This window comes from Taudactylus pleione, unplaced genomic scaffold, assembly GCF_031769625.1.
Source record: "Taudactylus pleione unplaced genomic scaffold, aTauple2 ptg000053l, whole genome shotgun sequence".
Taxonomy (NCBI): Eukaryota; Metazoa; Chordata; class Amphibia; order Anura; family Myobatrachidae; genus Taudactylus; species Taudactylus pleione.
In genome coordinates, this window is record NW_028284455.1 from 18,346,679 (window position 1) to 18,361,460 (window position 14,782).

The 14,782-nt window shown below is 43.6% G+C and overlaps 1 protein-coding gene across 1 annotated transcript in view; it reads right to left on the reverse strand.

Annotated features, from left to right (window-relative positions):
- Positions 1–14,782, reverse strand: part of THRB (thyroid hormone receptor beta) — a 121,341-nt gene that overhangs the window by 82,917 nt on the left and 23,642 nt on the right. The window contains exons 4-5 of the mRNA XM_088463505.1: positions 10,892–11,097; positions 8,732–8,878 (exon numbers count right to left, since the gene is read on the reverse strand). Coding sequence (XP_088319631.1) covers positions 8,732–8,878; positions 10,892–11,097 — 353 coding nt within the window. The remainder of the gene's footprint in view (positions 1–8,731; positions 8,879–10,891; positions 11,098–14,782) is intronic.

The following is a 14,782-nucleotide window of genomic DNA, read 5'->3' on the forward strand; positions in this document are numbered from 1 at the left end:
GGATGGGGGATGAATAACAGTGGTGAAGCATTATTGGGATGGGGGATGAATAACAGAGGTGAAGCATTATTGGGATGGGGGATGAATGACAAAGGTGTAGCATTATTGGGATGGGGGATGAATGACAGAGGTGAAGAATTATTGGGATGGGGGATGAATGACAGAGGTGAAGCATTATTGGGATAGGGGATGAATGACAGAGGTGAAGCATTATTGGAATGGGGGATGAATAACAGAGGTGAAGCATTATTGGGATGGGGGATGAATAACAGAGGTGAAGCATTATTGGGATGGGGGATGAATGACAGAGGTGAATCATTATTGATATGGGGGATGAATAACAGACGTGAAGCATTATAGGGATGGGGGATGAATGACAGAGTTGAATCATTATTGGGATGGGGGATGAATAACAGAGGTGAAGCATTATTGGGATGGGGGATGAATAACAGGTGAAGCATTAATGGGATGGGGGATGAATAACAGAGGTGAAGCATTATTGGGATGGGGGATTAATGACAGAGGTGAAGCATTATTGGGATGGGGGATGAATGACAGAGGTAAAGCATTATTGGGATGGGGGATGAATAACAGAGGTGAAGCATTATTGGGATGGGGGATGAATAACAGAGGTGAAGCATTATTGGGATGGGGATGAATGAAAGAGGTGAATCATTATTGGGATGGGAGATGAATAACAGAGGTCAAGCATTATTGGGATGGGGGATGAATAACAGAGGTGAATCATTATTGGGATGGGGGATGAATAACCGTGGTGAAGCATTACTGGGATGGGGGATGAATAACAGAGGTGAAGCATTATTGGGATGGGGGATGAATGACAGAGGTGAAGCATTATTGGGATGGGGCATGAATGACAGAGGTGAAGAATTATTGGGATGGGGGATGAATGACAGAGGTGAAGCATTATTGGGATGGGGGATGAATGACAGAGGTGAAGCATTATTGGAATGGGGGATGAATAACAGAGATGAAGCATTATTGGGATGGGGGATGAATAACAGAGGTGGAGAATTATTGGGATGGGTATGAATAACAGAGGTGAACTTTATTGGGATGGGGATGAATAACAGATGTGAAGCATTACTGGGATGTGGGATGAATAACAGAGGTGTAGAATTATTGGGATAGCGGATGAATAACAGAAGTGAAGCATTATTGGGATGGGGATGAATAACAGGTGAAGCATTATTGGGATGGGTGATGAAAAACAAAGGTGAAGCATTATTGGAATGGGGGATAAATAACAGTGGTGAAGAATTGTTGGGATGGGGGATGAATAACAGAGGTGAAGCATTATTGGGATGGGGATGAATGACAGAGGTGAATCATTATTGGGATGGGAGATGAATAACAGAGGTCAAGCATTATTGGGATGGGGGATGAATAACAGAGGTGAATCATTATTGGGATGGGGGATGAATAACCGTGGTGAAGCATTATTGGGATGGGGGATGAATAACAGAGGTGAAGCATTATTGGGATGGGGGATGAATGACAGTGGTGAAGCATTATTGGGATGGGGCATGAATGACAGAGGTGAAGAATTATTGGGATGGGGGATGAATGACAGAGGTGAAGCATTATTGGGATGGGGGATGAATGACAGAGGTGAAGCATTATTGGAATGGGGGATGAATAACAGAGGTGAAGCATTATTGGGATGGGGGATGAATAACAGAGGTGGAGAATTATTGGGATGGGTATGAATAACAGAGGTGAACTTTATTGGGATGGGGGATGAATAACAGATGTGAAGCATTACTGGGATGTGGGATGAATAACAGAGGTGAAGAATTATTGGGATAGGGGATGAATAACAGTGGTGAAGCATTATTGGGATGGGGGATGAATAACAGAGGTGAAGCATTATTGGGATGGGGGATGAATGACAGAGGTGTAGCATTATTGGGATGGGGGATGAATGACAGAGGTGAAGAATTATTGGGATGGGGGATGAATGACAGAGGTGAAGCATTATTGGGATAGGGGATGAATGACAGAGGTGAAGCATTATTGGAATGGGGGATGAATAACAGAGGTGAAGCATTATTGGGATGGGGGATGAATAACAGATGTGAAGCATTACTGGGATGTGGGATGAATAACAGAGGTGAAGAATTATTGGGATAGGGGATGAATAACAGAAGAGAAGCATTATTGGGATGGGGATGAATAACAGGTGAAGCATTATTGGGATGGGTGATGAAAAACAAAGGTGAAGCATTATTGGAATGGGGGATAAATAACAGTGGTGAAGAATTGTTGAAATGGGGGATGAATAACAGAGGTGAATCATTATTGGGATGGGGGATGAATAACAGTGGTGAAGCATTACTGGGATGGGGGATGAATAACAGAGGTGAAGCATTATTGGGATGGGGGATGAATGACAGAGGTGTAGCATTATTGGGATGGGGGATGAATGACAGAGGTGAAGAATTATTGGGATGGGGATGAATGACAGAGGTGAAGCATTATTGGGATAGGGGATGAATAACAGAGGTGAAGCATTATTGGAATGGGGGATGAATAACAGAGGTGAAGCATTATTGGGATGGGGGATGAATAACAGAGGTGTAGCATTATTGGGATGGGGGATGAATGACAGAGGTGAATAATTATTGATATGGGGGATGAATAACAGAGGTGAAGCATTATAGGGATGGGGGATGAATGACAGAGTTGAATCATTATTGGGATGGGGGATGAATAACAGAGGTGAAGCATTATTGGGATGGGGGATGAATAACAGAGGTGAAGCATTATTGGGATGGGGGATGAATAACAGGTGAAGCATTAATGGGATGGGGGATGAAAAACAGAGGTGAAGCATTATTGGGATGGGGGATTAATGACAGAGGTGAAGCATTATTGGGATGGGGGATGAATGACAGAGGTGAAGCATTATTGGGATGGGGGATGAATAACAGAGGTGAAGCATTATTGGGATGGGGGATGAATGACAGAGGTGAAGCATTATTGGGATGGGGATGAATGACAGAGGTGAATCATTATTGGGATGGGAGATGAATAACAGAGGTCAAGCATTATTGGGATGGGGGATGAATAACAGAGGTGAAGCATTATTGGGATGGGGGATGAATGACAGAGGTGTAGCATTATTGGGATGGGGGATGACTGACAGGTGAAGCATTAATGGGATGGGGGATGAATAACAGAGGTGAAGCATTATTGGGATGGGGGATTAATGACAGAGGTGAAGCATTATTGGGATGGGGGATGAATGACAGAGGTGAAGCATTATTGGGATGGGGGATGAATAACAGAGGTGAAGCATTATTGGGATGGGGGATGAATAACAGAGGTGAAGCATTATTGGGATGGGGATGAATGACAGGTGAAGCATTAATGGGATGGGGGATTAATGACAGAGGTGAAGCATTATTGGGATGGGGGATGAATGACAGAGGTGAAGCATTATTGGGATGGGGGATGAATAACAGAGGTGAAGCATTATTGGGATGGGGGATGAATAACAGAGGTGAAGCATTATTGGGATGGGGATGAATGACAGAGGTGAATCATTATTGGGATGGGAGATGAATAACAGAGGTGAAGCATTATTGGGATGGGGGATGAATAACAGAGGTGAATCATTATTGGGATGGGGGATGAATAACCGTGGTGAAGCATTATTGGGATGGGGGATGAATAACAGAGGTGAAGCATTATTGGGATGGGGGATGAATGACAGAGGTGAAGCATTATTGGGATGGGGCATGAATGACAGAGGTGAAGAATTATTGGGATGGGGGATGAATGACAGAGGTGAAGCATTATTGGGATGGGGGATGAATGACAGAGGTGAAGCATTATTGGAATGGGGGATGAATAACAGAGGTGAAGCATTATTGGGATGGGGGATGAATAACAGAGGTGAAGCATTATTGGGATGGGGATGAATGACAGAGGTGAATCATTATTGATATGGGGGATGAATAACAGAGGTGAAGCATTATTGGGATGGGGGATGAATGACAGAGGTGATTCATTATTGGGATGGGGGATGAATAACAGAGGTGAAGCATTATTGGGATGGGGGATGAATAACAGAGATGAACCATTATTGGGATGGGGCATGAATGACAGAGGTGAAGCATTATTGGGATGGGGATGAATGACAGAGGTGAAGCATTATTGGGATGGGGATGAATGACAGAGGTGAAGCATTATTGGAATGGGGGATGAATAACAGAGGTGAAGCATTATTGGGATGGGGGATGAATAACAGAGGTGAAGCATTATTGGGATGGGGATGAATGACAGAGGTGAATCATTATTGATATGGGGGATGAATAACAGAGGTGAAGCATTATTGGGATGGGGGATGAATGACAGAGGTGAATCATTATTTGGATGGGGGATGAATAACAGAGGTGAAGCATTATTGGGATGGGGAATGAATAACAGAGGTGAAGCATTATTGGGATGGGGGATGAATAACAGAGGTGAAGCATTACTGGGATGGGGGATTAATGATAGAGGTGAAGCATTATTGGGATGGGGGATGAATGACAGAGGTGAAGCATTATTGGGATGGGGGATCAATAACAGAGGTGAAGCATTATTGGGATGGGGGATGAATGACAGAGGTGAATCATTATTGGGATGGGGGATGAATAACAGAGGTGAAGCATTATTGGGATGGGGATGAATGACAGAGGTGAATCATTATTGGGATGGGGGATGAATAACAGAGGTTAAACATTATTGGGATGGGGGATGAATAACAGTGGTGAAGCATTATTGGGATGGGGATGAATAACAGAGGTGAAGCATTATTGGGATGGGGATGAATGAAAGAGGTGAATCATTATTGGGATGGGGGATGAATAACAGAGGTGAAGCATTATTGGGATGGGCATGAATAACAGAGGTGAAGCATTATTGGGATGGGGATGAATAACACAGGTGAAGCATTTTTGTGATGGCGGATGAATAACAGAGGTGTAGCTTTATTGGGATGGGGGATGAATAACAGAGGTGAAGCATTATTGGGCTGGGGGACGAATAACAGAGATGAAGCATTATTGGGATGGGGGATGAATAACAGAGGTGAAGCATTATTGGGATGGGGGATGAATAACAGAGGTGAAGCATTATTGGGAGGGGGGATGAATAACAGAGGTGAAGCATTACTGGGATGGGGGATGAATAACAGAGGTGAATCATTATTGGGATGGGGGATGAATAACAGTGGTGAAGCATTATTGGGATGGGGGATGAATAACAGAGGTGAAGCATTATTGGGATGGGGATGAATGACAGAGATGAAGCATTATTGGGATGGGGCATGAATGACAGAGGTGAAGAATTATTGGGATGGGGGATGAATGACAGAGGTGAAGCATTATTGGGATGGGGATGAATGACAGAGGTGAAGCATTATTGGAATGGGGGATGAATAACAGAGGTGAAGCATTATTGGGATGGGGGATGAATAACAGAGGTGAATCATTATTGGGATGGGGGATGAATAACAGAGGTGAAGCATTATTGGGATGGGGATGAATTACAGAGGTGAAGCATTATTGGGATGGGGGATGAATAACAGAGGTGAATCATTATTGAGATGGGGGATGAATAACAGAGGTGAATCATTATTGGGATGGGGGATGAATAACAGAGGTGAAGCATTATTGGGATGGGGATGAATAACAGAGGAGAAGCATTATTGGGATGGGGATGAATAACAGAGGTGAAGCATTATTGGGATGGGGAATGAATAACAGAGGTGAAGCATTATTGGGATGGGGATGAATAACAGAGGTGAAGGATTATTGGTGTAGGGGATGAATAAGAGGTGAAGCATTATTGGGATGGGGATGAATAACAGAGGTGAAGCATTATTGGGATGGGGGATGAATAACAGTGGTTAAGCATTATGGGGTTGGGGGATGAATAACAGAAGTGAAGCATTATTGGGATGGGGATGAATAACAGAGGTGGAGAATTATTGGGATGGGGATGAATAACAAAGGTGAAGCATTATTGGGAAGGGGAAAGAATAACAGATGTGAAGCATTATTGGGATGGGGATGAATAACAGAGGTGAAGAATTATTGGGATAGGGGATGAATAACAGAAGTGTAGCATTATTGGGATGGGGGATGAATAACAGAGGTGGAGAATTATTGGGATGGGGGATGAATAACAGAGGTGAATAATTATTGGGATGGGGGATGTATAACAGGGGTGAAGCATTATTGGGATGGGGGATGAATAACAGGTGAAGCATTATTGGGATGGGGGATGAATAACAGAGTTGAAGCATTATTGGGATGGGGGATGAATAACAGAGGTGAAGCATTATTGGGATGGGGATGAATAACAGAGGTGAAGCATTATTGGGATGGGGGATGAATAACAGATGTGAAGCATTATTGGGATGGGGGATGAATAACAGTGGTGAAGAATTATTGGTATAGGGGATGAATAACAGGTGAAGCATTATTGGGATGGGGGATGAATAACAGTGGTGAAGAATTATTGGGATGGGGGATGAATAACAGAGGTGATGCATTATTGGGATGGGGGATGAATAACAGTTGTGAAGCATTATTGGGATGGGGGATGAATAACAGAGGTGAAGCATTGTTTGGATGGGGGGTGAATAACAGAGGTGAAGCATTATTGGGATGGGGGATGAATAATAGGTGAAGCATTATTGGGATGGGGGATGAATAACAGAGGTGGAGAATTATTGGGATGGGGGATGAATAACAGAGGTGAATCATTATTGGGATGGGGGATGAATAACAGATGTGAAGGATTACTGGGATGGGGGATGAATAACAGAGGTGAAGAATTATTGGGATAGGGGATGAATAACAGAAGTGAAGCATTTTTGGGATGGGGTTGAATAACAGGTGAAGTATTATTGGGATGGGGGATGAATAACAGAGGTGATGCATTATTGGGATGGGGGATGAATAACAGGTGAAGCATTATTGGGATGGGGGATGAATAACAGAGGTGAAGCATTATTGGGATGGGGGATGAATAATAGAGGTGAAGCATTATTGGGATGGGGGATGAATAACAGAGGTGAAGCATTATTGGGATGGGGATGAATAACAGAGGTGAAGCATTATTGGGATGGGTGATGAAAAACAAAGGTGAAGCATTATTGGGATGGGGGATAAATAACAAAGGTGAAGCATTATTCAGATGGGGGATGAATAACAGAGGTGACAAATTATTGGGATAGGGGATGAATAACAGAGATGAAGCATTATTGGGATGGGGGATGAATAACAGGTGAAGCATTATTGGGATGGGGATGAATAACAGAGCTGAAGCATTATTGGGATGGTGGATGAATAACAGGTGAAGCATTATTGGGATGGGGGATGAATAACAGAGGTGAAGCATTATTGGGATGGGGGGTGAATAACAGTGGTGAAGAATTATTGGTATAGGGGATGAATAACAGGTGAAGCATTATTGGGATGGGGGATGAATAACAGAGGTGAAGCATTATTGGGATGGGGGATGAATAACAGTGATGGAGAAATTAATAAGGGAGATACCATGAATAACATGGGTGGGTAATGATAAAGGAGATAATAAAGGGAGTAATAGGGGGATTAAATAACAGAAGGTGTGACAAAAATCAGGTGAGGAGTATAATGGGGAGTATATCTGTATATATATGCACTCTCAATTTGTAATGTTCAAAATACTGGGGTGTTTTTAGGGAAATTCACATAGAGGTTCCCATAGATAATAGTCTAGCCTCTTCAAGAAAGAAGAAAAAACACTTTTCAGCAAGATTATTCAGTATTTAATGATTAAACCAACATCATTTGCCAACGTTTCGGTCCAATATGGACCTTTGTCAAGGCACATTAGCTTCTAAACATCAATGGTTCACTCAGTGTTGGTCTGTCAGAACACCAGGACATTCTCTGACAGACCAACACTGAGTGAACCATTGATGTTTAGAAGCTATTGTGCCTTGACAAAGGTCCATATTGGACCGAAACGTTGGCAAATGATGTTGGTTTAATCATTAAATACTGAATAATCTTGCTGAAAATCTGGAAAGTGTTTTTTCTTCTTTCTTGAAGAGGCTAGACTATTATATATATATATATATATATATATATATATATATATCTATCTATCTATCTTAAACCAACACTGCAAAATAGTTAAATAATTAAACAGAAACATTTTGCATACCATCCTGAAATGTATTTGAACATATTATGAAATAAATATTTTTTTAACTACATATATATGATATATATTGTAACACCCTTTTGTCGCCACCCTCCCTACCTCTCATCTGTTTAATATGTTGCCCAAGAAGTTTGGAGAATAGCCTAGCACTTCCAAACCAGAAGGAGAGCCCCTTACACACTGACCACACTTGATGATACTCTGTGGTGTCACGTGCACTTTTGTACCATCAGTGATAGGGTGGGGTGCAGTGCCTCAGCAGGTTCTCCCACCACAAGTGCTCAGTGCTATAGTATGTACCTCTACCCCATTCATCCAGTGTTGTCTTCTCTACTCAAGTGTTTTATATGACGACCATAATTCAGTGTGAACTTTCCAACTAATAAAGTGCTATCTACTGTCATTCTTCTTCAGTGTTATCTTCCACACTCATCAAGTATTTTTGTCAACATTGTTTAACTGTTGTCTACCAAGTGGTGACTACTCCATATACACTTACCTCACAAAACATAGGTAATTTTTTGGCAAAATCCACCACTCTTGTAATTGCAGGGGTGATTATTTTTGTAAACTGGCTGAAGGCTTCTAAGTCCACTTTTCCACCCTCTGGTGCATTAACTATAGGAGCCTGCCCAATATCTTCTGGCTGGTGTAAAAGAGAATACAACATAGACATGCTTTATATGACTTTCCTGAAAGAAAAGTCACTGAATTGAAATCAAACTATAAAAATATTTGTACAGATTCAAATAGTTTTATAAGTAGAAATAAAATAAAAAAAAAAATCATAACTATTTCTGTTCCTGCTCTTATAATTTATGTTTAAGTTTTTATTTCTGTATGTTTTCAAAAGTATTGAGTTTAAAAGCACATAGCTTTAACATATATGTCCCCTTCTTCATGTATTGACTCCGGGCATGTTGCACGAACACCAAAATATCCAAACAAGCTTAATAAATGTATGTGTTTGTTATTGAAGGACATATGTTAAATGGAAATTAGGTACATGTTGCCATGGCCAGGCCACCAAATATTGCAATGGGGCCTGGTGAGTGCAGGCAACACCCCTGCCAGTGCCGTTTTAAAGAACCAGTATACTTTGAAAGTTTCAGATACAAACCATGAAGGAAAAATAGCTTATTCATTGATAACCTGATTCTCCTCTGCAGCTCTGTAAAATAGTAAAGTATTACCTTCCCACATTACAGACAGCAGCAGAGGCATATTAAGAGAGGAGGGGGCCCATGTATAGTCTCCGTCCATACCCCCTCCTCTCTATCCTGCAGTGGGCAAGCGCACTGAGCGCAGTAGACTCCGGGTACTAGAGTAGACTCTAAGTGCTATGCCAGAATCTACTGCGCATGCGCAGGTCTGGTCAATTGAACGGCCGATATATTGTGTGTGCGTCACGCAGTGTGTAGCAGCAATTTGTCTGTGAATGACATCATTCACAGACATATCACGTCGACTGTGCTGCATATATATTGGTACATCGTGCTATGTGTATGGGCTGTCAGCCGACTGCCCGTTCACTTGCTGCACAGGCCGTCGTGATTGACAGCTCAATTGGGCGGGAGCATGTAAATGCCGGCCCAGTTGTTACGTCAGTTGCAACAAATCGGGCAGTCTGTATGCAGAACATATACTGTATTCTGCACAGTCTGTAGATATATCTGCAGATCAGTCGATCTGCAGATATATTGGTCAGGTGTGTACCCACCGTTAATGCAAGTCAGTCAGCTATTTGTCCTTGAAAAGATAAGGGTCTAGAGATAAGTAATCCTCTTGGGATAAATGTTTGGAGGTTGTGTAGTAAATCGCCACACAGTAGTAATGCTAGGTACACATTTGAACGATATATCGTTCGATTTGGTGATGAACGGTATATCGTACTATCATTGGCGGGTGTGTATTCCCGATATGTCTGTGAACAACGTTGTGCACAGAAATATTTGACTGTCCCTGAAGCACAGCCGATGAAGATATATCTAGCAGACATAATGTTTAATCTGGCTGTCTCTATGGCCGACCTGCTGACTGCCCGATATGTCGTCCACAGAAGAAATTGAATATGACATCACAAGTGGGCAGGCATATTCAAATGACTCTGCTACCAGACACATTGACCGAATGATTGGTAAGTGTGTATTCACTTACCAATTGTTAGATAGGTCGGCGGGTCGGACAGGTGTGTACCCAGCTTTAGACCTAGAGTTAAGTGTTTCAGAGGATGCAGGATAATAATTCTCAATTAGCCATCTTCCCTACCAGGGGTGTATTAAGAGAGGAGGGGGCGCATGTGCTGTCTCCGTCCGGGGCCCCCTCCTCTCTACCCGGCAGCACAGTAGACTCTGAGCACTAATAGACTCTAGTGCTGTGCCAGAGTCTCTGCTCCTGTGCAGGTCTCCAGAGAAGTGGAGCGGCAGCAATTTTCCTGGTTATTTTCCTACTGCACATGCACAAAATGCTGGGAAAATGCACCATTTTCTCTGTGATTTGTGTAGCATTGCTGCCGTGAACTCGGGGCTCTGTAGAGGTAAGTAGTGAAGAAATGGGTGCAGTGTAGGCCTCCCTACCCCAATATCACTGCCACACAGGATCAGAAAACAAGTGGTGGCATTATTTGGGCTAATACAATTTGATAAGATAATTTGCTTACCAGAAATTTTCTTTTCTGTTTCCAGTGACTTCCCTGTGCATTGGTGGTCACATGAGCTTCGGTGACAACCTGAATTAGCTCCCACTCCTCTGAAGTTGGCTCAGGTTTCTGTACCAGTGTTTTCTGCAGCTCGTCCTTGCGTCTCTTTTCTCTATTTTCTTCTATGAGTTTTCTTTTTGCCAAACGCTTGCTGTCATCTAAAACCACTTTAAAAAACAAAACTCAGGTTAGCCAACTTCGTGCATCCCATTTCTCCATATCGATGATGCACCTAGTATTATTAATCATCAAAATAAAGATGACTTGTCCTTAGAGAGATATATATATATACGTTTCCACAAATTATTGTTTTTGTTCAATCAAGTTGGAAAATCTGTTTGGCTAGCTGATCAGAATCTGTGTGGTGTCATCGGCCGACCAGAACGCATGAGCACGTGATCCACCTATCCATCCCAACCACCAAATGAACAAATTTGACCAAACTTGCCAAAATGCGGCCATCCTGTGTGCGGCCAAATCTGCCGCAGATCTGGTAATCCTGCGTTCAACCAGTTGGTATGGTCTCTGGCCAGCTTTTGAAAGCCTATAGTAATACAATGTTACAGTGTGATTATAAGAAATAATTTTAAATCAGGATAAAAGTTTTATCACAAGCTCCTTTGATGAGCAGATATGAAGTCGACTAATGTCTCTAAAGACAAAATGATCAGTTTAATAATTAGTTATTTCACTATACGGACTGTAAGTCTATTAAAAAAAAAAAAAAAAACAGCCAACCAGTATCATTAACAACAGTATTTAATATTTCAAACTAACAAAGCTTATTTATATAAAAAGCACTACTACAGTACTCTATCCATACCGCACTTTTCAAGACAACTAGTTACGGCTCAGGTAAAATATACACGCAGCAGTAACAGAGAATGTTGGAGTTCCCTTCCCGAAATAATACACCTGGTAAAAATATACCCACAGTAGGGAGAAAACAAAGGATAAAATGACAGCTCTATACATTTTTAGGGGTCAATCCAATTACTATACCTGTGAGTCCCATCTTGGTGTGAGCATGTGCTCCTGTATGCTGCACTTATGGTACCGCTTAACTCGCGGATCGTACAAAAATTTGCGAGACGGCACAAGAAGGAGCCACGAGGGGTGCTAGTTTGGGTGTCAGCTTTGTGGATAATTAGATTGATCCCTTATTGTGCAATTGAGTTTACCTCTCAAGTAGTAGAATCGTGAGGTCCTGAGGCTGATCTGTGCAATTCATTGCTGCTACTTTAGGATTTGGGGGGCTCTATGGGAATTCTGATTTATAATAAAGTTCTAATTTCATTTTTGACTACATTTACAGACATTTCCATTCAAATGTCAAGTAAAGAGTAAAGACTCATGTTGATGACCGGCGTTCTAACAAATATAAAAATGTTTTAGCAATACACTAAATATACCTAGACAAATGCTAAGAGACTTTTAATGAGGATTGGCTACAGGCCCGTAACTAGGGTAGTGTGCAGGGCCGGACTGGGACTTAAAATAGGCCCTGGCATTCTAAGATCACACAGGCCCACCTCGCATCATCATCATGCTCCTGGCATAGACCCCTCCCCTTACTATCCCTAACCCCTCCCATTTCTTAGTCTATACTCCTACAAATATAATTAATATTAGAACATACAAGTACACAAACAACAGAGCACATCCTGTGGGGGTTTAAAGATGTGCCATAGTCAAACATTTGGTATTGTGTTGGTTCTGTTAAGCTGTGTACACACCTATAGATATATCTGTCCAATCCATTTGGTGGGAAGGAAAATCTGGGAATGTATGGAAGCAAATAACAATAGAAATTTGCTCCCAGATGCTGGAAAATGGACCAGATTTTCCTTCCCACCAGACAGATTGGAGAGATATCTATAAGTGTGTACACATGGGTAAAGCTGGCACTTCACTGGTGCAGATCACACACAAGAAAAGGAAAGACAGGAAAGAGGAGGAAAGGAGGGAGCCGGGAGAAACATGGGAGGAAATCCGGGAGCTGGGGGAGAGAGACAAGGAAAGATGGGATCCAACATAGGAGAATGAGAGAGACCAGAGAGACGAGAGACAGAGAGAGAGAGACACAGAGAGAGAGAGAGAAGGGATAGAGAGAAAGAGAGAGAAGGGATAGGGAGAAAGACAGAGAGAAGGAACAGGGAGAGTCCTGAGAGAGAGAGAGAAAGAGAGAGAGAAGGAACAGGGAGAGCCGAGAGAGAGAGAGAAAGAGAGAGAGAGAAGGAACAGGGAGAGCCCCGAGAGAGAGAGAGAGAAAGAGAGAGAGAAGGAACAGGGAGAGCCCAGAGAGAGAGAGAGAGAGAGAAAGAGAGAGAAGGAACAGGGAGAGCCCCGAGAGAGAGAAGGAACAGGGTGAGCCCCGAGAGAGAGAGAAGGGATAGGGAGAAAGAGAGAAGGAACAGGGAGAGCCCCGAGAGAGAGTGAAGGTATAGGGTGAAAGAAAGAGAGAGAGAAGGAACAGGGAGAGCCCCGAGAGAGAGAAGGAACAGGGAGAGCCCAGAGAGAGAGAAAGGAACAGGGAGAGCCCCGAGAGTGAGAGAGAGAAGGGAGAGAGAGAGAAGGAACAGGGAGAGCCCCGAGAGAGAGAGAAAGAGAGAGAGAGAGAAGGAACAGGGAGAGCCCCGAGAGTGAGAGAGAGAAGGGAGAGAGAGAGAGAGAGAAGGAACAGGGAGAGCCCCAAGAGAGAGAGAGAGAGAGAAGGAACAGGGAGAGCCCCGAGAGTGAGAGAGAAAAGGAACAGGGAGAGCCCCGAGAGAGAGAGAGAGAGAGAGAGAGAGAAAGATAGAGAGAAAAGGAACAGGGAGAGCCCCGAGAGAGAGAGAGAGAGAGAGAGAGAGAGAGAAGGAAGGAACAGGGAGAGCCCCGAGAGTGAGAGAGAAAAGGAACAGGGAGAGCCCCGAGAGAGAGAGAGAGAGAGAGAGAGAAAGAGAGAGAGAAGAAACAGGGAGAGCCCCGAGAGAGAGAGAGAGAGAGAGAGAGAAAGAGAGAAAGAGAAGGAACAGGGAGAGCCCCGAGAGAGAGAGAGCAAGAGAGAGCGAGAAGGAACACAATGAGCCCCGAGAGAGAGAGAAGGGATAGGGAGAAAGAAAGAGAGAAGGAACAGGGAGAGCCCCGAGAGAGAGAGAGAAGGAACAGGGAGAGCCCCGAGAGAGAGAGAGAGAGAGAGAAGGAAGAGGGAGAGCCCAGAGAGAGAAGGAACAGGGAGAGCCCCGAGACAGAGAAGGAACAGGGAGAGCCCCGAGAGAGAGAGAACAGGGAGAGCCCCGAGAGAGAGAGAGAAGGAACAGGGAGAGCCCCGAGAGAGAGAGAGAGAGAGAGAGAGAGAGAAGGAACAGGGAGAGCCCCGAGAGAGAGAGAGAGAGAGAGAGAAGGAACAGGGAGAGCCCCGAGAGAGAGAGAGAAGGAACAGGGAGAGCCCCGAGAGAGAGAGAAAGAGAGAGAAGGAACAGGGAGAGCCCCGAGAGAGAGAAGGAACAGGGAGAGCCCCGAGAGAGAAGGAACAGGGAGAGTCCCAAGAGAGAGAGAAGGAACAGGGACAGCCCCGAGAGAGAGAAGGAACAGGGAGAGCCCGAGAGAGAGAAGGAACAGGGAGAGCCAAGAGAGAGAGAGATACACAGAGAGAGAAGGAATAGGGAGAGAGAGAAAGAAGGAATAGGGAGAAAGAGAGAGAGAAGGAACAGGGAGAGCCCCGAGAGAGAGAGAAGGGATAGGGAGAAAGAGAGAGAAAAGGAACAGGGAGAGCCCCGAGAGAGAGAGAAGGGATAGGGAGAAAGAAAGAGAGAGAGAGAGAAGGAACAGGGAGAGCCCCGAGAGAGAGAGAGAAGGAACAGGGAGAGC